This window comes from Plodia interpunctella, chromosome 14, assembly GCF_027563975.2.
Source record: "Plodia interpunctella isolate USDA-ARS_2022_Savannah chromosome 14, ilPloInte3.2, whole genome shotgun sequence".
In the NCBI taxonomy this organism is placed as follows: Eukaryota; Metazoa; Arthropoda; class Insecta; order Lepidoptera; family Pyralidae; genus Plodia; species Plodia interpunctella.
In genome coordinates this window covers 7,143,572-7,165,352 of record NC_071307.1, presented here as the reverse complement: position 1 = coordinate 7,165,352, position 21,781 = coordinate 7,143,572, and the positions used below count along the sequence as shown (strand labels likewise).

Sequence of the window (21,781 nt, the reverse complement as noted above, 5' to 3'; positions counted from 1 at the left end):
TTTGACAGTTTTTGTTATACCTATCTAATATACATTGTTGCCATGTGCTCATGCACTGCATTGAGATACACGTGATGTGTGATGGTTTTATAACTATTGCAAAATATTTTAATTTTTCTGGAGGAAAGGCAACCTTGCAACTGTTTTAATTTGTCGCTTACACAAGGGGCACTAGGCCTGTGTACACTTCGTAAGCCCCATTAAAGAGATTTCTCTTGTCAAACCGTTGTTAAACTATGCTGACACTTGACACTGACAATAACAAAACTTCTCAAAAAAAAAGTCGCGCGGCGTTGCCGCTCTCGGTGTATTATTGTTAGGTTATATTTTGTGTAACCGAAAGTTAAAGATCGTTTATGAATTTGGTGATAATGTACATACGATAAAAATCAGGAAACATGGAATACATACTAAAAACGATATCTTTTATATTCGTTCTTAGTATAATAACCAACTGTTGTGAAAGTGCAAAAATAAACACGCCAAGGGTCCTTCTTCCATGGTTTGAGAATATAAACGTTAATTTTACTTTCGAAATCATAGAAGGTGGTTGCTATACATGGTAAATATACTCCTAATACGATGGATTTCACCTTAAAATGTTAAGATACTTACTTACATTTGTCGTTGTAGGAGTCTGTCTCGCGATGACATCATAGACCTCGAGCCTCTTTACGAAGATACTTGGGGTCATTGTTCGCGAGCTGCTCGAGTCTCGGTATCCAAATCGTGCGTGCCACCCGGGTCTGTCATCATCTTGGCGGAGGAAGTCAACACTGGCGAGGTGTGTATTTTTTAAAAAAGGCGGGAACCATTACTACCTCTCATCTTCACGGGTTCACTTCTTGCATTCGGGGCTGTGATGCCTTGATGCCCGGGTGAATTGACTGTGATTTTACACACGGCCTCCTGCTTGACGTCAATCCTCTTTTGGAATGCTATTATAGCATATTAGCTGCCAAAGCGATGTGTCCCTTAGTCGCCACATACGACATCCACGTGAGGACATGGAGTGATCCTATTCTAGGGCAGATTTAATTGCTTCGTTTTGAAAATGTTTTAAAAAGACACAATGTCACATTTACAATATACATATTTTTCTGCAGATATTAAGAGGAGATGTAAACATTGACAAAATCAGTTCCCTCAAGGTCATGAGCACAACATGGAAGCTTTATCTGGAAGAGGCTCCTGAGGCATTTGAAGTTTTTGCTTATGATGAACTAGGTAATACTGATTTTTTTTATACTACTGAGCAAAGAAACATGCATGCAGCTCACCTAATGGGAAGTGGTTGGTGACCACACCACCATCTGCAATCCCTCAGTCTGTAGAGTAAACCATGACCCTAAACAACAACAATTTATATACCACTAGCTGTTGCCCGCGGCTTCGCCCGCGTATATTTTCCACATGTACAGTTATGTTATTTTACAGTTATAATTCTGGGATGAAAAGTATCCTGTCTTTTTCCATACTATAAACTACATCTATGCAAAATTTCAAGAAGATTAGTTGATTAGATAGAGTAGATTTTTCGTATGAAATTGTTATTTAAGTTTATACATAGTAGGCAGCCAGCCATAATTGCCTTCCTTTTAATGCATGTGTTGATGTGCATCAACCTGTATTTAAATTTTTTGTTTGTAGGAAACAAGTTTTCAACTTTGGAAGGGCTGAGTTTCAAATGGTCCATTGAAAATGTAGGCAGCACTGTTGGTGAAGACAAATTAGTCAAGTGAGTATATTATATAAATACATATTATAAAACAAAGTCATCTGCCATGCAGACTGTCTCGATCTTCATATCATTTGTAATGTTTTTAATCAAGCAAAGCCAAGATAGACCGCTAGTATAAAATATATTAAAAGATAGATATCAAACGTCTTAATGAATTAAAATTTCCAGCTTGGTCCGATGGCGTGATACGGACTATGAAGCACCTCAAGGTATAACAGAGATAGAAGCTGTAGGACTTCGTTCCTACTCCGTCCTGCTTTACGGCCAAGCGATGGGTGAATGCCTCGTGACTGTATGCCTTGATAAGATCTGTACTGACTTCAGACTGCATGTAGTGGCCAGTGTTGTTCTTACTCCTGCTACTGCTATAGTGACCCTGGGCGATATCCTCAGATACAAGTAAGTTACTTTTTTAAAACTTTCATGTCAAGTCAACTAATATTTTATTCCATATGACAAAAAATGTAAAATTTGTGAACATGTTTTTATTGTTATTTGAAATGACCAGCAGCCCAAAGTTAAGGTAAAATGCCTTCACCTCAAAATTCAGGAAAATTTTATATATATCATATTTATATAAAAAATATTTTCCAGGGTTGTAAGAGCTCGAGCAGGTCGTCTCACAATACAGGATATTTCTGAGACCCTATATTATTTGACAGTTCCTGACATCAGTATAGCCAAATTAGAAGACGGCATCAGTTTAGTCCGGGCCAACGAACTAGGCGTTACAACTGTACATCTTCTATCTGGATCCACTGAAGTAGCCACAGCAACTTTGACAGTAGCAGAATCACACAGTATAAAAGTTTCAATCAGACCTTCAAAAGTGGTTATTAGTGGAGAGCCATTTATAATTCACTGTATACTTTTGGATGAACATGGCCATGCTATAACAGCTGGGCAAGAAGTGTTGATAAAATTGACAGTTGTTGGGGAAGCTAATATTGATTTACTGAAAGCTACACAAAATGGAACAATAACTGATGCCGTTGCCCAAAACGCTGGACAGTTTACGGTCACAGCGACTCTTCATTCCGTTGCTGGGAAGTTGTTAATGCGAAAGGTACATAAAATTGACTTTGCTAATTAAGTTCACACCTTTAAAGGAATTTCATTCGACTTACTTGGTAATATTTCGGTTAATTTCCTCCACCTATCATAAACTTGTTCTTTTCTTATTATAGGAATATGTAACTCAAACAACATGGATGGGTATATTCTCATGATAAGAAAGGAACATGATTATGATAATGTAATGTTTGACACCAAGTGTTTGCCTGCTTATATTCCATACTATATTTATAAAGAAAAGAAATAGTATATTATAAATGCGAACATAAATCACCGCGTGCGGAGATGCGGGCAACAGCTAGTTAGCTATATATTTAGTTAATAAGTAGTTGATGTGTATTTTAAACAAATGTTTTTTCTTTAAGGTTGAAGGGAAGGCGTCGGCAACGGCGATTGATCCATTGGAGATTGTTCCGCCTGAAATTTACGTCGCTTGGACCGATAGTATTCAGTAAGAATAATTAGAATATCAAGTATTTTATTTTTGATAATGTAAAAACTGTGTTGTACATCAGCGAAGAATAGTGTTCTCTCCAGTATCGAAATTTATTTGTATTTATGCTTTTTATTACCGCAAAGAAAATCCAGTAATGTGTGTCGGAAACGAGTTCTTTCAAATTGTTTTACGATAGTGTGGAGTAAGTACAGTTTGACAAGAACTTTTTGCCATTGCAATACCAAATAGGATGGTCAAGATTGGTTGATAAACACCCAGTGTTGTTAGCCAACGGGAGACAGCGCCCTCAATTATTTTTTCTCACGGGTCACTTTCTTGACTGTAATTAAAAACCAATTTATTGCACCAAAAAAAGAGAACCATTATATGACATATAGTAAGTATTGATGGCTTTATTTTTTATAACAGAGAAGTACAACTGCAGCACCGTGGAGGGGGCGAGGAGCCGGTAGTGTGGTCGGAAGTGGAGACCACGACTCAGGGGGACCTCACGCTGACTGACTCGGGCAAAGTCAAAGTCATGGGACTTGGAGAGATGGCGGTGAGGGTGCAGTTGAAGAACTACCCGCATGTACGCGCTGTCGGGAAGTCAGTTTTGTTTCTCTATTTAAAATTATAAAAAGTAGTTTAACGTTAATTTGTCCATTCGTGCCTTAAAATAAGACCATTCCATATGTTCTCGTGACTGACGTAAGAGGCGACTAGATAGTCTAGCATTCCCAAGGATGGATGGATGCCAGGCAGGCGAACATTTGTAAAATTACAGCTGAATATAAAGGTTTTTTTTTACGCTGACCCCGGGCTTTGCGGCGTCACAACCCCGAACGAAGGAGGATGAGATAATTTAATCTATTCAACCACAGATTTTTATCATACCGTTGAAAAGAGTAACTCTGTTAATTAAATTAAAGTGCATTTATCTTGGAAGTGAAGAAGAAAAGGTATTCAACGGCCCTGGGTCTATTTATTTATTTATTTACGTATTTCTTATTGTGTCGCTTCAAAAATAATGGGTTTTAGAAGACAGAAGAACATATAATAAAAATATGTAATGTTTCAGAGTGTACTCGACAGTTCCGGAACTAGTGCAGGTGTCGAGCACGGGGCGCGCGCGCGTGGGGCGCCCCCACCACCTGCACGTAGCCCTGACTGCGGCGCATCCCGCCACAGGACAGTTGTATAACTACCACGTGTGAGTTTGTTTGCGATTTTATTTCAAACTGTGTAAATAGTAATCTCAAATTAGTGTTTGTTATTGTTGCCGAGAAATCGGTAACAATATCGATGCGATCGGTAACAATAATAGATTAACTCGCTGGTGTGCTCGCAAAGATATCCTTGTAAACAATCTGTAATATCAATACTGCCATCGATAGTGAAAAATGAGGCAATAATATTGATCGTTATTTATATCCAATTGATACTATACTTTCGCTTCAATTATCGATAGTCTATTCGATACTGCGGGCTACTGATCGGCAACACTATTTTTAGTCATCTCTTAAATTGCCTATTATCATATTATTATTTTTCAGTTGTAACTGTGCGTCCTTTGCTGTCTCATTGTTGGAAGGACCGGAACCACATAACGTGACTTCTGCAACTTGGATTGAGCCTGAAGGTAAGTTTTCAAATTCAAAATTCTCTATTCAATTCAAGATGATATACAGCATGAGATTTTGGGAGAACTTAATCGTGTCGCAAACTTTATAATTGATATCCTACTAATATTATAAATGCGAACGTTTGTGAGAATGTATGTATATATGTATGTTTGTTACGTATGTTTCTTTCACGCAAAATCTACTGGACGGGTTGTTATGAAATTTGGTACACGGGTAGATATAACATAGAGTATTTTTCATCTCGAAATTCCCACGGGAGCTTCGCTCCGGTGCGGAGCTAGTATGTATAATAGTAGCAAATGTTGTTTGCAGAGGGCGCGTGCTGCGTGCTGGAGTGCTTGTGGCGGTCGCGCGGCGTGGCGGCGCTGCGCGTGGCGCGCGGCCGCGTCGGGGACTCCCCGCGCGTGGCCGTGCGAGCCGCGCCCGCGCTGCTGTGGCCCCCGGAGAACGCCGCCGCCTTCGTCGGGGCCACTTTACCAGTCTGTTCATTATGATATTACTCGTGATTATTTCCCTTCAGTGAAACATTTAGACTCTCATTTGCGTAAAACTGATATTAGCTCATTTGTTGTCATTCGTTTTTATGATTTTACTAGCTTTTGCCCGCGGCTTCGCCCGCGTGATTTATTCTGCGAAAGCGGAGCACAAACTTTCACGCCCAAAATCAACCCACAATAATGGGGTTGATTTTTGAAAAAATCTATGAATTACTAGGTACTATTTAACTATCTCTCTTTCCCATACAAACTTTGAATCCCAATTTTACCCTCTTAAAGGATGAATTTTGAAAAATCCTTTCTTAGTGCACCCCTAGAGCATATAAACAAATGTTCTAATCAAATTTAGCACGTAGGTTCCTTAACCTACGTGCTAAATTTGAAGTTCCTAGATCCAGCGGTTTGGGCTGTACCTTGAGATGTGTCAGTCGTTCAGTGTTTGCTTCAAATTTTGTATTAACATTTTAACTTTGAGTGATGCGAAAAAAAGAAAACATCGTGTGAAAATCTGCATTCGCTAGTTGATATTGTATCATCTACGTCTATGGTGGAGTTACAATTCTGACACTGCCTGTAAATGTGGCGCCTCCCCAAACCATGTCATGCCCTGCGTGCCCCACCACTTGCACACTGAAAGGCTTATGTATATAATGAAATGAAATGTATATATGAAGCCACATGTCATGCCACTTCACAGTAAAGGACATATATGAAGCCACAGATACTGCCGTATCAGTGACGTCATATTAATCCATACAAATTTAGCCAAATCGACACGTTATGAAGAAGATCCAAATCTATGACGTCACGATTTTGGGGTCATAAAATATTCCTAGTAATAAGAAGAAAAAAGTAGTAGATCAAGTATAATATAAAAATTCCAATAGAACAAACTAATTTAAATTTAATCCTAATTGTTATTTTTTATCTCTTTTTTATCTTTTACCAAGTTGTCTTCAAACAATTTCTCATATATATTTCTCCTACAGGTGATAGCCGAAGGAGAGTCACTGTCCCCTCAATCAGCGGATCCAAGAATAGCTGAGCTGACCACTCGTCGCGGAGTACCACCCAATAGACATCCTGAAGCGCAACTGTTTACATTGTCTTGTCGTAGGGTATGTTATTATGTGATATTGAAATATTTAATTTAAAAGTAGGGGGAACTGGGTGAAATGGTCCCTGTATGGGAGCACTGATCCCCCTTCTGATGCTCGCACAGGCGTTCCCAAAAAGTAGTAATAATAATAAAATAAACAAATCTTGTGACACACCCGTGTATTGATCACGATATACTTGCCTCGTTTTCAAGCTTTCATTCATCTCACTCAAATTTCCGATTTTATTTAATAAACATTGCACGATTGTGTGATTTTTTTTATTGACTATTATAGAAAGGTGAATCGCGGCTACAACTGACGTCACACGTGGAAGACGAACAGGAAACAGTGGATTTGGAAGCCGCGTGCGCTCCGCACGTGTCGCGGCTGCGGCTGGAGCCCCCCGACAGCGTCGGGAACTGCTCCGCCGGACCCAGGTCTCATTCATTTATTTGTTATTTAAATACAACGGTACATGTGTAACCTATTACAGTATTTGTAAAAGAAACAAAAAATAATCTTATAACAATATCACATTAAGACATATAAAAAAAAAACATTATTGTATTTTAATACAAGCAAGTCGACTCACATTCGTAATTTTCGCAAAATCGCAAACAACTCCTGATAAGCATCTTAATACCGGTTTCCTTAAAGTACTGCTGGAATGGAGGAGCCAAATAAAATTAAAACAAAAGCAAAATACATGCTACTTCAGGCCTGAATGGGTAATATACCTAGGTCTACTCGGATTCCTAGCTAGACCGAGTCGACCGGGCCAGCGAATGAGAAGCAGCTGTCATGCCGCGTTGTTCACTTTTCTGCTGCAAAAAGGAATTAGAGATATCAATTTACTAAAAGAAAGATATTAAAGTCATCCTATTCTAGTGCATTCAGTTAATTTATGATTCATTCTACATACATACATGTTATTGTCTGTTTCCTGTGTCGTCATTATCAAAATATTAAATAATATTTAACATTAATATGTAGATATTTTATTTTTACAGAATTTGGCTTCGTCCAGGCAGCGAAGTGACTTTGAAAGTGACTCTATTTGACGCAGTTGGCAGAGAGCTATTGGACGAGACGGGGCCCAGAGTGTCGTGGGAAACTGAACCTTACCACGTCGGCATAGAGTACAAATCTCATGACCGACTTTTTGTTGAGACTCACCCAGATTTCATACCAGTGCCCGTTCCGTACAAATATTACCAGGTATGTTTAGTTTTTGCAAACTTATTTTGAGTATTATTTGATGAAACTACTAAATATATTTTGTTTTAAGCTAAAGTATGTTTTGTCTCTTTCTGTCGGTGTCAAATATTCTAAAGTGTGATAGTGACAACACAAACTTTTTAAATGTCCAATTGTCAGGTGGTAATGGCGGACGAGCAAGCTATAGGTTGGAGCGGGTCAATTCGCGCTAACATTCCAGAAACCACCGCCAGCATTCAAGCCCGCGTGGTGGCGCCGCTCAAGTGTGACCCCGTCAAAGTAAGTCCTGTGTTTCATATGGTGTGCTTTATTCTGTTACGACGGCTCCACACTGTCGCGGATCAGTTCGCTGAAGTTCACGAATGCGGCACACATTGCTGGTTTTTCATTGCGGTAAATAAAAGCACTCGTACACACTAAGCAATGCCCATGCGTCGCGTCGGGCGATAGTGTGTAGGCGGCATTAGAATCAAGTTACAAAATCCATACCAATGTATGAAAATGTTTGTTTCACATTTATGCGGGTGAGGCCGCAGGCAAAAGCTAGTATAAAATAAAGTCTCCTTCCGTTATAAGCTTACGGATTTTGTTGAATGAATAGCCATTAATGAATCTTAAATTCTTTTTTCTTAGGTGAACATGGCATGGGAAGGCGAAACTATTGGTAACATTGCTCGCGTATCCGGCGGTAGTGGAAAATACGCCGTGGAGGCTCCTAAAGGTGTCTCGGGCAATGTCGATGGGGCCCTTGTCACGCTGAGCGCCCCGGGCCCGGGCGCATACGATCTCATCGTCACAGATCTGTGCATGCAGGGAGAGAAGCAACTTGTTGAGGTTACCTATTAACTTATTTTTATTACTAGCTGCGTCCCGGGGCTTCGCTACAGTGGAAATTTCTTGATGAAAAGTACCCTATGTGTTATTCCGGGTCACATTCTACCCGTGTACCAAATTTCATAACAATCTCTATTGATTGACGTGAAGCCTGTCTGTCAGATTTTTGGGCATTGGGTACATGCGCAAATGCTGCTACAGGAAAGTTTATTTATCCTAATAATTTGAAATTTAAGTTATATTTTATTATATTACCTCTCATATAGTTTTCATTGTCATTCGCGCATAGGTGGTGATAGAAGAAGTGGTATCAGTGGAGGTGAGAACGGCGCGCGCGCTGGGCGTGGGCGCGTGCGCGGAGCTGAGCGCGACGGCGCGCGGACGCTCGCAGCGCGCGCTGCGCGCCGAGCGCGGCCCGCGCTGGAGCGTGGTCGGCGCTGCGCTGCTCCGCGCCGGCGCGCTGTGCGGGGCTGCTGAGGGGCTCGCCACGCTCAGGGCTTCTATCGCCGGCGTCTCCAGCTCGGACTTGGAGGTTACTTATTTATTTATCACTTAGCTTTGATTTATCTGCGGCTTGTTGCAGTTTATTTTCCGGGATGAAATCTATCCCTATGTCCTTCTCCATACTTCAAACTACATGTATGCAAAATTTCATGAAAATTGGTAGAGTAGATAGAGCGTTAAGAGATAACAAACAAACAAATAAACTTACTTTCGCATTTACAATATTAGTTAGGATACCAGCGACATGCAAATTATGCATGTCATATACATATAAACCTTGCTTTTGAATCACTCTTATCTTTAAAAAAACCAGCAAAAAAATCCATTGCGTAGTTTTAAAGAATAGAAACCAACATACAGCGGGAAGCGACTTTGTTTTATTATACTATGTAATGATTATAACGACCTTGCAGGCTCATTTGTGCACTTTAAATGTATTTAAGACCTAATATACACCAAATTAAAGCAATAAAGAACTGTAACTACTCTAAAATCAATTTTAAAATGTGACACACACACAATATTGTACTGGAAATTTCCCAAATAACAATTAAATTTGTCAACATCTGGCTTCTAACATATGGAATGAAACATATTTATAGCTCTAGCCATAGAAGCAATCTAATACAAATATACAAAGTGAAAAACATTACAATTATGTGGGAGCTACAGCTTGTACCAAGTATCGTTGGGAATAGCAACATTTTAGTTTGCCTTTTTATTGTCTATTGTTTGTTCCCACTCTCTCTCTATGCCTCCATATTGGAGAACACGCGTAGTTTCAACACCTCTGGACCTTTTATTTACTCGCCCTACAATACTACAGCTTTTCCACTAATATCTTCATTTATAAACTGGTATGAATCCATACATATTATAAAACAAAGTACTCCGCCGCGTTTGTCTGTCTGTTCGCGATAAACACAAAAAATACTGCACGGATTTTAATGCGGTTTTCACCAATAGATTTGAATTAAGTGTATAATTTATTGCGTTTTTACCCGAGCGAAATCGGAACGGGCCGTTAGTATTTACTAAACTTATAATTTTTTTACAGGTTGTGGTATTCCCGCCACTGGAAATAGTCCCGGGCAAGTCGCGCCTGGCGGTGGGGGGAACACTGCAGCTGCGGCACCGCGGGGGCCCCCCACCTCACCTCGCCAAACTCACATATCGCTCGGCTGCCAGCCAATATGTCGAGGTAATTTACTTTTCCAACTAAAGATCATTTTATTGTTTTTTATTTTACAGCAGTATAAATTGATATATACTTTTCAGGTGATTACTTTCGTGGTACTTTTTATCCCGAAATTCTCACGGGAGTGACGCCCGAGCGCAGTTAGTATTTAACATTTATATTATCATATGCAGGTCTCGCCAAGCGGAATCGTGCATGGATTAGCGAAAGGCGTCGCTAAGATCAAACTGACTGCTACTGACATCACTGGTGCGGAGATGGCTTCTGCGGATGCTGAGTTGGAGGTAATTATCTTCTATATTTATGTATCAAATCCAATAAACTTAGCTGTAAAAACAGATCTAGAACGTGGTAAATCCCCATACAAAAATATTTTAAGTGAAATAATAATAATATATTATATTTGTTAATGTACTGGTGTGATCTTGTAGTAAGCGTAATTTATACATATGTGGCCGTCCAAATCAAAAAGGACTTTATGGTAGCTCGCACTTAGGTCTTCATTGCCATTGTTCGAATACAAAACAATGGCAATAATGTCGGAAGTGCCGGGCGCCATAAGGTCCCTTTTGATTTGGACGACCACAATTTCAGTTTCCGTCGTATAAAAACAAAATTCGTATTTCGTGCTTCGTTTATACGTTGGTACCGAGTTTATTTCGCGTATATTTACTATTTCACTTTTTACCTTGTATTCTGAATAAATTTATCAAAGTTATAAACTACTAGCATTGAGGAACGGTCATTGGCTGAGAAGACAGTGTTGGTTAGAGTTTCGGACTATTATGTCATAAGAGCTTACCATGATTGTAATCATAACTCGTATTCATATTTTTGTTGTTCTTGTCTTACACACGTTTAAAAATAGAAATTCCTTTTTCGAATCAGGTAGTGCCAATATCCGGTGTTCGTGTATCAGCAGCGACGCAGACATTACTAGTGGGGTCCCCCGGGCCCGTGTGGGTGTCCGCGGAGCGCGACGGACTGGGGCCCAGCGCGCTGGCGGCGCTGCAGCCGCCGCCTCGGGTGCTGTGGACCCTGCGGGACCCTACCGCTGCGAGGCTGTACTCTACTCACGTTGATGGTACGGTCTTATTGTATGTACAATGTACATATTACAATAAAAGCATATGATATGTTTACCGTTGTACCTTATTTTGGAAAAATGTTATTATTCGCTCATCTGAGCGTTTTCCCGGTTCCTTCTTTAGCCGAAAAGCGTCGAAGTCCAGTATCTGGTTTGTTTACTTTTTAGTTTCCAATTCTAAACGCTTTTCCGGTGGTAACGTCGTCGGCTAAGAAGCGTCGGAGCTTCAGAGTCCACTTTAGTAATTAAAATCTTATTTAAGAACAAAGGTGGAGTTCCTTCCATTGCTCTCCACAGCTATTTGCTTCACTTCTTGATACAACACGACGTCCAGTTTTTCTTTTGTTTGCCAGATCTTGGTTTTCATGGGCCCTTCTTCCCTTCCATGATAATTATATGTAAAGAATTTTAATTTGGCAATTGCAGATATGCTAGAAAGGCAGACAGCTGAAGGTCTGTCAGTACGCGTGGTACCGCTGAAACCCGGCGTTATTACTGTGGACGTGCGAGTCAGGAATATGGCGCAGGTTCGGTTATTATAATAATATGTTAGTTAATTATTATAGCTTTAGATTTAAGTCTACACTATCGCATTAGATGTAAACCTATAATGGTAGTTGTAAATAATAAAATAAATATATAAATAAATAATCGTTATCTCTACATAGTATTAAATAAAGTAGCCCTTGGCGTCTGTCTGTATCTAATCTTTATTCTTTTAAACACACAGATTTTGTTGCAGTTTTTGTTTTTATTGACAATTTATTCCCGATGGTATATAGACCGAGTCGCTAGTAATAAATAATTAGATTATTTGTAACATTTTTATAAGTAATCCTGGCAGGGTCGCCATGTAAGGATGGAACAGGAGGCGAGTGATAGAGACGAGTGTTCGTAATAAAATCTTTTATTAATACATTATATATATCTTTCATGCTACTACTAACTAAACTACAAGCAACATAACTAGACTATTACATTGACTAATCCGATTTACTATTACAGCTATCAGACACCCTATCTTGGGACAGTACAATTGAGATTCTTGGTATATCGGACATCCGAACGTCTGTCGATGGAATCGGCGTGATATCAACCGGCCAACGATTGGCCGTGGCCGTCGGAGCCGTAGTCAAGTTGAAGTCTATACCCAGCGCGACATATAAAGCGTTCCAAGATGGCGCCTTCGAAGTGACAGCTGATGGGGAGCTGAAAGGAATCAAGCCCGGGCATGGAATGGTCGTCGTGAGCCATAAGGATGAAAGGAATAACATCTACAGGGAGAGTGTAAGTATACATTTGGTTAGATATACTATGTGCGATGTATAGAGCATTCCAAGATGGCGCCTTCGAAATGACAGTTGATGGAGAGCTGATAGGAATTAGTCCGGGGCATGGAGTGGTGAGCGATAATCATAAAAGAAATAACATCTAAAACAGTGTAACCATATATTTGGTTAGATAATTTTTATGCATTTCATACCTCAAAAGGAAAAAAGAAACCTAAAAACCACGTGTATGTCTGTCTGTTTGTCAGAAACATATATTTTTTTATTATTTTGGGTCTTGCTTTTTTGAGGTAATGACAAATGTATTGTGTGACATATTAATTGAAAGGGCTTGTTTTGTTGGATCCTAAATATTTTTTTATAGAAGTCGAAAATAAACTGTTTTTGTTTGTCAGATAGACGAACAAAAATGAAAAAAAAGGAAACGATTGTCATTTGTATAATTATGGTTCTTCCCAGGCGATTCATGTCGAAGTAGCAACGCCCCACTACTGCACCGCGGAGCCTTCGGAAAATGAGTCGTCAGTTCGTGTAGCTCTGCGTTCCGCCGTGGGGCGCCACCTGCTGGGCCCGCAAGCCAACGTCTCCATATCCTCTCCGAGTTACAGCGGCGTTACCAGGTCAGTTTTACATACATTTATTTTAATGCCAGCTACACACTATCATCAATATATATACTCTTCCGTTACCGAGTGAATGAGTCTGACTGACTGACAGACAGACAACGTACAGCCGAAACTACTGGGCAGAAGAAGCTAAAATAGGTAGGTAAGGTACGTAGGTAAAAAATAATGATCGTAAAATAGCTATCAACATTTTTGAAAATTTCAATACTAATATGACGTTTACTGGATGGTTCAAATAGATGAATTGAATTTGAGAATGTTTTTATTATATTACGTTCTACATACATACAGGTTACTTTATACTTTGATGTTCCAGTGCATACGGCAATGAGTTGACGATATCAGGTTTGGAGTCCTCCGGAGCCTTCCTGAGCTTTGAGTCCTCCATCGGAGGGGTCGCCGTCCGCGACGACGTGTGGGTCACGGGACCTGACTCCCGCGCTGATAGGATATTTGGTAAGCTTTGAGCTGTATCTACTCATCACTATATAGTATAAAACAAAGTCTCTCTCCGTATCTGTCTGTTTCTATTTTCTTCTTTTTAAGTTGCTCTCCGCATCTGTTTCTATGCGTTCTTCTTTTTATCTTTATCTACAGGCACTTTTTCACGACAATTTTTGTATTAAATAGTTATTTCTCACAAGCTACAAACTGCTGGCATTTCGGAACGACACTGCTGAGAAGAAATGCCGAAAGAAACTCATTTGAATAGTGTCCCTATCATGCCAGAAGGGCTTAACATTATTGTTTCTTACATATATTTTTTTCTAATAATATATCAAAGTACATAATGTACATAGTCAAAAAGTGTGTGATTTGTCCTAATATATATTTATATATTTAAGATTTTTCCAACGACAATTAAAGCATGTGGCAAAAATTACATTATTTTTGGAAACAATGTATAGTATATTGTAATTCCCCACCCCAGCCACGGGGTCGTGGGGTATATGCCTGGAGGGCGTGGGCTGGCGCAGCGACGCGCGAGTGTCGCTGTTCGCAGGCAGCGACGTGACGCTGGCACTGCTGACGCAAGCGGCCGCCGCGCGCCTGCTGCTGCGTCTCGACCGTCCTGCGGCCTCTCTCATCGTGCACCAGCTGCCCATACACAAGGTCACTTGTCTTTTATATATTTATTTCACCAAACTTATATCTTCAACCGATCGATCAGAAATTTTGTACACACGTTGAGTTTGGATGACAATACATCTATAAATATAAAAGAACAAACGTTTTTTATCGACGCCCAGCCTAAACCATAGAAGCTATAAACGCGAAATTTTGGCAGTAGCTTTGGGTTATTACGTAGTGCTCAGATAAGAAAAGAATTTTCAAAATTCGACCCTCAAAGGGGTAAAAATTATGGGTAAAGTTTGTATGAAAAATAACAAAAATCTTCACTAATCTACTTGAAAATTAGCATGAATGCTATGCAACAAAAATAATGAAACCCGTGTTTCAGGATTTTTTTTAATTTGACCTTTAGGGTAGTTAGATGAGGGTGAAAAGAAATAACTAATAATCCCATTCAAAATTTCGTCTACTAAAGATATTGAGTAGACAGCTCAGCAGTAAACACCATTGAATTCACGTTGTTACTGTTGAAGGTTCGAATCCTAAACTTCAATTATTTTGAAATATATCTGATTATTTATAGGGTGATTTCTGTGAAAGTTTTATTATGGTTTTACCCGAGCAAAGCTGGGACGGGCTGCTAGTTATTATGATAAACGTGATCTGATGATAAACTCAGAAACGGATCCAGACGTTACTGTACGAACATGATGTTTTTTGTTACACATTAAATGCAATAACATCACTCTGAAAGTCATTTTTGTAAAAAACCCATTCTCTGTCTACAGTTTGAATTCGCACAAGGCGAATGGCCCTCGGCAATGGTTCCTCTCCGAATAGAAGCTGTGGGTCTAACTTCTGGACCACTTTTGTGCACTGAAGACCAGAAATACGCTTTGGAGGGCGTGCAGTTGGAGTTGCCATTTATTTGTCGAACGAAAACCCCGCATACGGCCAACGCTGTCTTGGATATTATCAAAGGTGAGTGTTTTACACTATCGGCTAACTATATCCATATCCTCCTGTGGATGTCGAATGAGGCGATTAAGGGACACATAGCCTTAGCTGTAGCCGATATAAAGTAAACTTCCACGGTCGACGGCTGAGGAAGAAACCGAGAAACCGCTCAAATGAGAGATAGAGATCGATGGAGACTATGTTATATGATAAAATTGAAATTGAGGTACGAGGTCGTGTTAGTGTTTGCAGATTCCCAATCGGCTAAATACGCTGAAGAGACGTTTTGAAAACTTAATGGTGAATTAGGTAATCGGCTAAATAAGCATGTAATATGCTATTAAATATGGAATTCTATTCGGTAGAATGAAGTGTCAAAATGGCAACGGTTTCCAGGTGAATTGGGCTGTTCAATAGTCCCCGCACACGCGATAACGGAGGCGTCGGAGGTGGAGCTGTGCGCGGAGTGGGCCGCGGCCCGCAGCTGCACGCGCGTGTTGCTGTTGCCGCCCATCGTGACGTCACACACGGCTGTCTCCTTGCTGCGGGTGCCCGCCGCCTTCACCGTCACTGGTATTTGCATTTTGTATACACTCAAAAAAGTACCAAACTGAGTTTTGTACGGTTTTCACTAATAGATGTTGCTGAGGAAGGTTTAGACATTAACATTTATGGTTTTACCCGAGCGAAGCCGGGACGGGCTGCTAGTATTTATTGATTTATGTACACAACATAACAGTGTAAATATAAAATTGACATTATTTATTTTTTTATATTACTTTATTGCACATTGCCAAGTTCTCAATTTGAGGAATGCACCTTTTTCGAAGTGCTCACTGCGGCAAGTGTTTATTTTGTTCATTTTGCGTCAGTTTCATCAAACTATATTCACGTAAAGAAAAGAGGTACACACTTTCACATCTTATAACATTAGTATGTGTTTTCAGGACACCCGCACGCCCTGAAACTAGTGAAAATAACATCCTCTCCTGGCGTGAAGATAGAAACGCGGACTAGAGACGGAGAAATCGAAGTTTTGGTCAAGAACGAAGCATCGACTTGCGGTTTAGGATACGTCAATGTTAGGTCCAGACTTACCGCTCAAGACATAAGGGTTGAGGTTGAAAGGGAATGTGATGTTGCGTGTGGGACGTTGCTTGGAGCCCTGTTCTCGCTCGTGAGGCCATATTTGACAACGCTAGTGACTGTCGTGGCGGTCGCTGCCGGCTACATGTATAGTGAGTATATATTTATTTTGCTCAAGCTTGTATTCAAATTCAAATTCAAATCATTTATTCAGAAATTAGACCTTCACAGGCACTTTTTCTCGTCAATCTTTAAATTTATAGTTATTTCTCACAAGCTAGAAACTATGGCATTTCGGAACGACCACTGCTGAGAAGAAATGCCGAAAGAAACTCATTTGAACAGTGTTGGTCCCTATCATGCCAGATCGGCTTACCATTATTGTTTCTTACAATGTTTTTTTTTTCTTTCTAATAATATATAAAAATACATAATGTACATAGTCAAAAGGTATATCAAAACAGGTTATGATTGTGATCCGAGTGCTGATTATAATATATATATATATATATATATATATATATATATATATATATATCGATGTGAAACACATATAACATTTAATTGCGAAAAAATATGGATATTGTATATTTTTCGCCGATATACCCTGTTTTTATGCTATATTTAAGAATGTAATAATTGTTGGCTAAAAACGGATTATATGAAATACCTATTTAGAGACAATAAATATACTTTACAGCAAATTAATTACTAGTTATTCGACATTTTATGTCACTGGTAAAAACGTCATATGACACGCGTGCATTCTATATTCGACATTATTACTGCGTTTCGCGTTGCGTCGCGCGAAAATGCCGTCTCGTGATACTATAATGAATTTTTTTTTTGTTTCAGTCCAATCTCGAGTCCAGCAGAAAGGCCAGCTGCGGCTGCCCGCGGAGCCGCAGCAGACGTCTGTGTCGGCGGGCCCGGGCCCGCAGTCCCGCGCCCGCACGTGGTCCCGCAGCCCCTACGCGACGCGCGGGCCCTCGTCGCCCTCGTCGCCCTCGTCCTCGCCCTCCGCCCCCGTCTACGGCGACGCAAGCGTCTTACCAGACCAGAGCTTCTCCCCCAACTCCACGAGAATGCATTCCACCTTTTTTGGGTTATAGTGCAGTGCAGTGCCAAGTGACCCATTGTGTATAGTTTGTTCGATTGTGATTCGTGGGTTGTAATTTCGACAAAAAGTTGTGATAACATGTCTGTAATAATTAAATTGACTGTTCGAAGAGTGTGAAAGATTTAGTCACTTATTGGAACAATGAATATAATTACTATTGTTTAGAACTCTTCTATAGTTGATATTGATCAGTGACTATATAAATTACCTATTATAGTAATGTCACTCTTCGACATTCTTTTGTAGTGAATCTTATGTTTGTTAATTAAAATTTAAACTATTTGGTAAATATTTTCTGACTCATGAAAAACATAAAACATAATAGTAAGTTTGTTTTTTGATAGGTCACTTTAGGACATTGTTGAATGAAAGGCATTTGTTTTCATTTCATTTAATAATAATATTCGATAACTAATGACATAACCCATTAGAGGGAAAGATGCAGTATTGATACTTAAATATAGGTAACAATCTACCTCAGATATTGATGAATTAACAAGTTATTTTCCTTTTTTTTACCAAATAGTCAGGCCTTGGGGGTTAATTAAACTTTCTATCTAAGAATGAAGAATTAAATGAAGAAACATGAAAAAAATCCTTACATATTTAGAACAAAGCCGCATCTATCTGTCTGTTCGCGATAAACAGGACGGGCCGGTAGTTGTAAATAATTTTTATTTATAAGGCATTTTTCTATGTGTTTGTATCAGTGTTTTTATACTGCGACTATACTACGCAGTAGTTGGAATGTTGAAAACGTCTTAAAAACGCCATAGACGGCCGCTTTTAAACTCTCGTGGGAACGCCAAAATTTTGTTTGATTATTTGTAATTTCAATGCAAGTTAAAATTGTTGTAGTACCAAAATCTATATATTTTAGTGCATGTAGTGTTTTTTTATATAATTTGTTAGCATCGCTATTGCATATAGATGTAACAACCAGATCTCAAATAGCAGATGGTGATGTGAAGTAATGTTTTGTTTAGCGTTTTTTTTATTGTGCACTTTTGACTATGTGTGTTGACTATGGGATTGTTAAGTTTGGAGTACTAAAGTGGAATTATTAATTAAAATCGTATGTTGCATTCTAATCCTTACATATTATAAAAAGCAGTCCCATGTCGCGTCCGTCTGTCTGTATGACCGCTAGAAACTAAAAAACTACCTGAAGAATTTTTGTATGATTTTCACCAATAGATATTGTGATTCCTAAGGAAGGTTTAGGTGTAAAATTTATTATGGTTTTACCCAAGCGAAGACTGGACGAGCCGCTAGTACATGCTAAAATAATATTGTTTTGCAGATTTACAAGGTTTTTGCAAATACAATTATGTTCTCTAAAATATTCGTGCTAGCAGTGATTTCAAACTTTCAGTCAAAGTTTATTTGGATTGTGTATGTGGATAGAGAAAGCTATTTGTAATTTTTTTTAAAATTAATTTGGGTTGAGGGCCATAGACGAGTTTGAAAGATAAACTAATATAATACATATGGAACAATGGACAAGATTGCTTTTTATGCCTTCCTGTTTTATGAAGTAATAACAAATCTTATGATACAATCTTAAAACATGTGGGTTATTGTTTGTAAATACTAGTGAGTACTTTTATTGTTAGTGTCGATTTGTACATTCATTCGTTAATTGTTAAAGTGTGTGATTTTCAGTTTCCCATGTAATATACTTTATTACTTTTTGTATGTAGTTGTGGAAAAATAAAAGTATTTTTGAGATATTTTAATTTTTTTTCTCAATAAATGATGATCAATAAGCAAGGACAGAAAAAACTGTAGACTTCGTCATATCTATTAGAAATATATATACTTCGTCTGAAATACAAGAAACCGGACGGTGTTAATTAGCTATCTATCTTTGTCCCTCACTGTGTATGCACCCGATTTGGGAAGGCCCAATCTGCCATTTTGTATAAGACGGGCCCGGAAATTGTATTGTTATTTTCTATCTCATTTGGGAAAGCTAGCCCGTCGTCATTAATTTTCTTTGTCTGGTTTATGTATACAAATCTGTCTTTAGTAAATCCCACAGATTATTGTATCTGTGGTAAATCCAAATTATATGGACAATGTTTCATTCAAAACCCACTAGGCATTATGCTTATGTCGTGGGTCAATTTTTTATTTTTTGTTGATTTATGCGTGGGTCCGATGGATACGAGCATATCAAACCACAGGCAGCAAATAAATATCTGTAAAAACAGGTACAAATAAATATTGCTCACGCTGGGAATCGGACCTCCATAAAAGGCCATGTAGCACTATTTCTATTCTATGCATCACAATGCATATGACCGAAAATCTGGAATGACTTGGCTAGGATATTCTAGAATATCTCTACATCATTATATTCTACGTATCTTCTAGTGCCGTAAGTATATCCTAGGTTAAAATGTTGCTACCTCAGGTTGCAATACAATACAAAGTGACTATTGTGTTCTCAGAAATTTGTTTTCTGAGTACAGAAATTTCTGAGAACAGAATAGTTTACAAAATAAAAAGTATTTGTTCGACTTCCATTGCAGGAAGTTCGGGGAATTCCGATAAATCTTAATTCTAAGAGTCAGTGTTGTCATTAATCAAGATGTTACCATAAAACTAGGGAATTTGAATTATTGCATTGCATTCTGTGTTTATATAATTCATAAAAAAATATCATGGACGAAAATATTGATTTCTTAAAATATGTCTCTCTAAATAAAATGTTATAGGTATTATATTGTGTATGTATAGTAATATAATGTGGTGTTCAGTTACTGCTTGCGTATCGAGTTAAGGCATATTTATTGGAAAAAATGTTTCAATGTTTATACTTACAAAAAATAAATTGTTGGGAAATAGACATAAAACTCTGTAATAGCTAGAGATCTAGTAGTTAGTTACATATATTATTATAATAGAGCATAAATAGTTAGTTATTATATATAGAATTCAATTCCCATCCTACAATTTATAGTGTTTCACTAATCTCACATTATGTAGGTACATTATTTAGAGACGTTTATTGTATGAAAACGTGGCCATTTGCTAAGATGCCAATTTTCCACCTGTTTTTACAAAATCTGAAATGTCTTGGAAACTCGAATCTGCCCCTTTTGTTTGGAACGCCACATATACATAGTACATTATTGTAATTTTTATTAGATAATATGTAAAAATTTAAAGCTTATGTGGAATTGAATTATTCATAAGGAATAGGTAATTATACCTAATTACAATATTTACGACTCATCTAACATTTTTAAAAGGTCTTCTTGTGGTGATTTTGGTAAATTAGGATTGAATGATAAGTCATTTGTGCTGCACTTGAAATTAGTTGCAATATTTTCAAACATTGTATCGCGAGCTAATTCTAGAGTACCTTTTTTACTTTGTTGATTTCCTAATTCAATGGGCAGTTGAATTTTTAGTATACCTTGTTTTGATATATTTTTTTCTTTTTCAATTGAAGCAAGCAGACAATTAATTTCAGAAGTATCAGAACAACTTCTTTCAAAGTCTTCAACAGGATTTTTCTTTGAATCGTAAATATAAATGTTTTCTCCCAAGTTGTGTAAAATCTTTGGGTTAATGGTGGCTGGTAAACTAAATGTGCCATCTTTTTTTTGCAATCCCAACCGTAACAGTACGGAAATTTTTGTGTGATATTCAGAAAACCACAAAATTAAGGTATTGATCAAACATTTATAATCATCGTCGGTAAAGCGTTGTTTTAAGTTTTGAAACCTTATCAATGTTTGTTCAATAAAACTTTTGGGGAAATAATGTGGTAGCAATCTGGCTACATTTTTCAGGTGCCGGCGCGTAATGTCAAAAATGTTTTGATTTGTTGCTACTGAAAGCTGCCATTTGTATATCATGGTCATTAGGTCCCATAATTTGGTCATAGAATATTCGTCCAGTTTCATAATAGATGTAGCCGATATATCTTGCAGCAATTGTTTCGTGACGACGTGTGTGGCCACCGGTTGTGGTATAAATAGTTCATCCAGGAGTTTTGGGTGAAGTAAGACTGTAGCAACATCCGTAAGAACTGTAAGTAAGGTAAATTTATTTATTTACAAGACATTTAATAATTATATATAATCAAATAAATATCCACATCCTCCTTGATAAAAGAAAACATTTAGAACTAACCTCTTTCAGATTTGTCTGATCCTATATGTTGTGCTTTCAGCCTCTGGTCGATCACATAAATCATCTCACAGCCCAAATTCACGACAATAAAAGGTGTTGCGAACTGCGACATTATAAACAAATCACGATTTCCAATCAATATTGT

The 21,781-nt window shown here is 38.3% G+C and overlaps 2 protein-coding genes across 2 annotated transcripts; one reads left to right on the top strand and one right to left on the bottom strand.

Annotated features, from left to right (window-relative positions):
• The first annotated feature begins 283 nt into the window (after positions 1-283).
• Gp210 (Glycoprotein 210 kDa) lies at positions 284-19,220 on the top strand. The gene is made up of 29 exons (XM_053754980.2): positions 284-562; positions 634-784; positions 1,107-1,227; positions 1,651-1,738; positions 1,910-2,140; positions 2,336-2,807; positions 3,181-3,266; positions 3,681-3,860; positions 4,333-4,464; positions 4,808-4,893; positions 5,210-5,376; positions 6,384-6,512; positions 6,789-6,931; positions 7,505-7,712; positions 7,872-7,991; positions 8,346-8,546; positions 8,836-9,078; positions 10,108-10,251; positions 10,422-10,532; positions 11,137-11,332; positions 11,762-11,862; positions 12,341-12,622; positions 13,084-13,244; positions 13,567-13,706; positions 14,182-14,363; positions 15,113-15,305; positions 15,678-15,854; positions 16,229-16,519; positions 17,223-19,220. The coding sequence occupies exons 1-29, from the start codon at positions 399-401 to the stop codon at positions 17,477-17,479; spliced, it is 5,157 nt and encodes a 1,718-aa protein (XP_053610955.1). The 5' UTR covers positions 284-398; the 3' UTR covers positions 17,480-19,220.
• Positions 19,221-19,317: 97 nt separating this feature from the next.
• OSCP1 (Organic solute carrier partner 1) lies at positions 19,318-21,770 on the bottom strand. Its single transcript, XM_053754982.2, has 2 exons — positions 21,637-21,770; positions 19,318-21,532 (listed from the first exon to the last, which is right to left on the bottom strand). Exons 1-2 carry the CDS (start codon positions 21,746-21,748, stop codon positions 20,721-20,723), a joined length of 924 nt encoding a protein of 307 aa, XP_053610957.1. The 5' UTR covers positions 21,749-21,770; the 3' UTR covers positions 19,318-20,720.
• Positions 21,771-21,781: the final 11 nt, after the last annotated feature.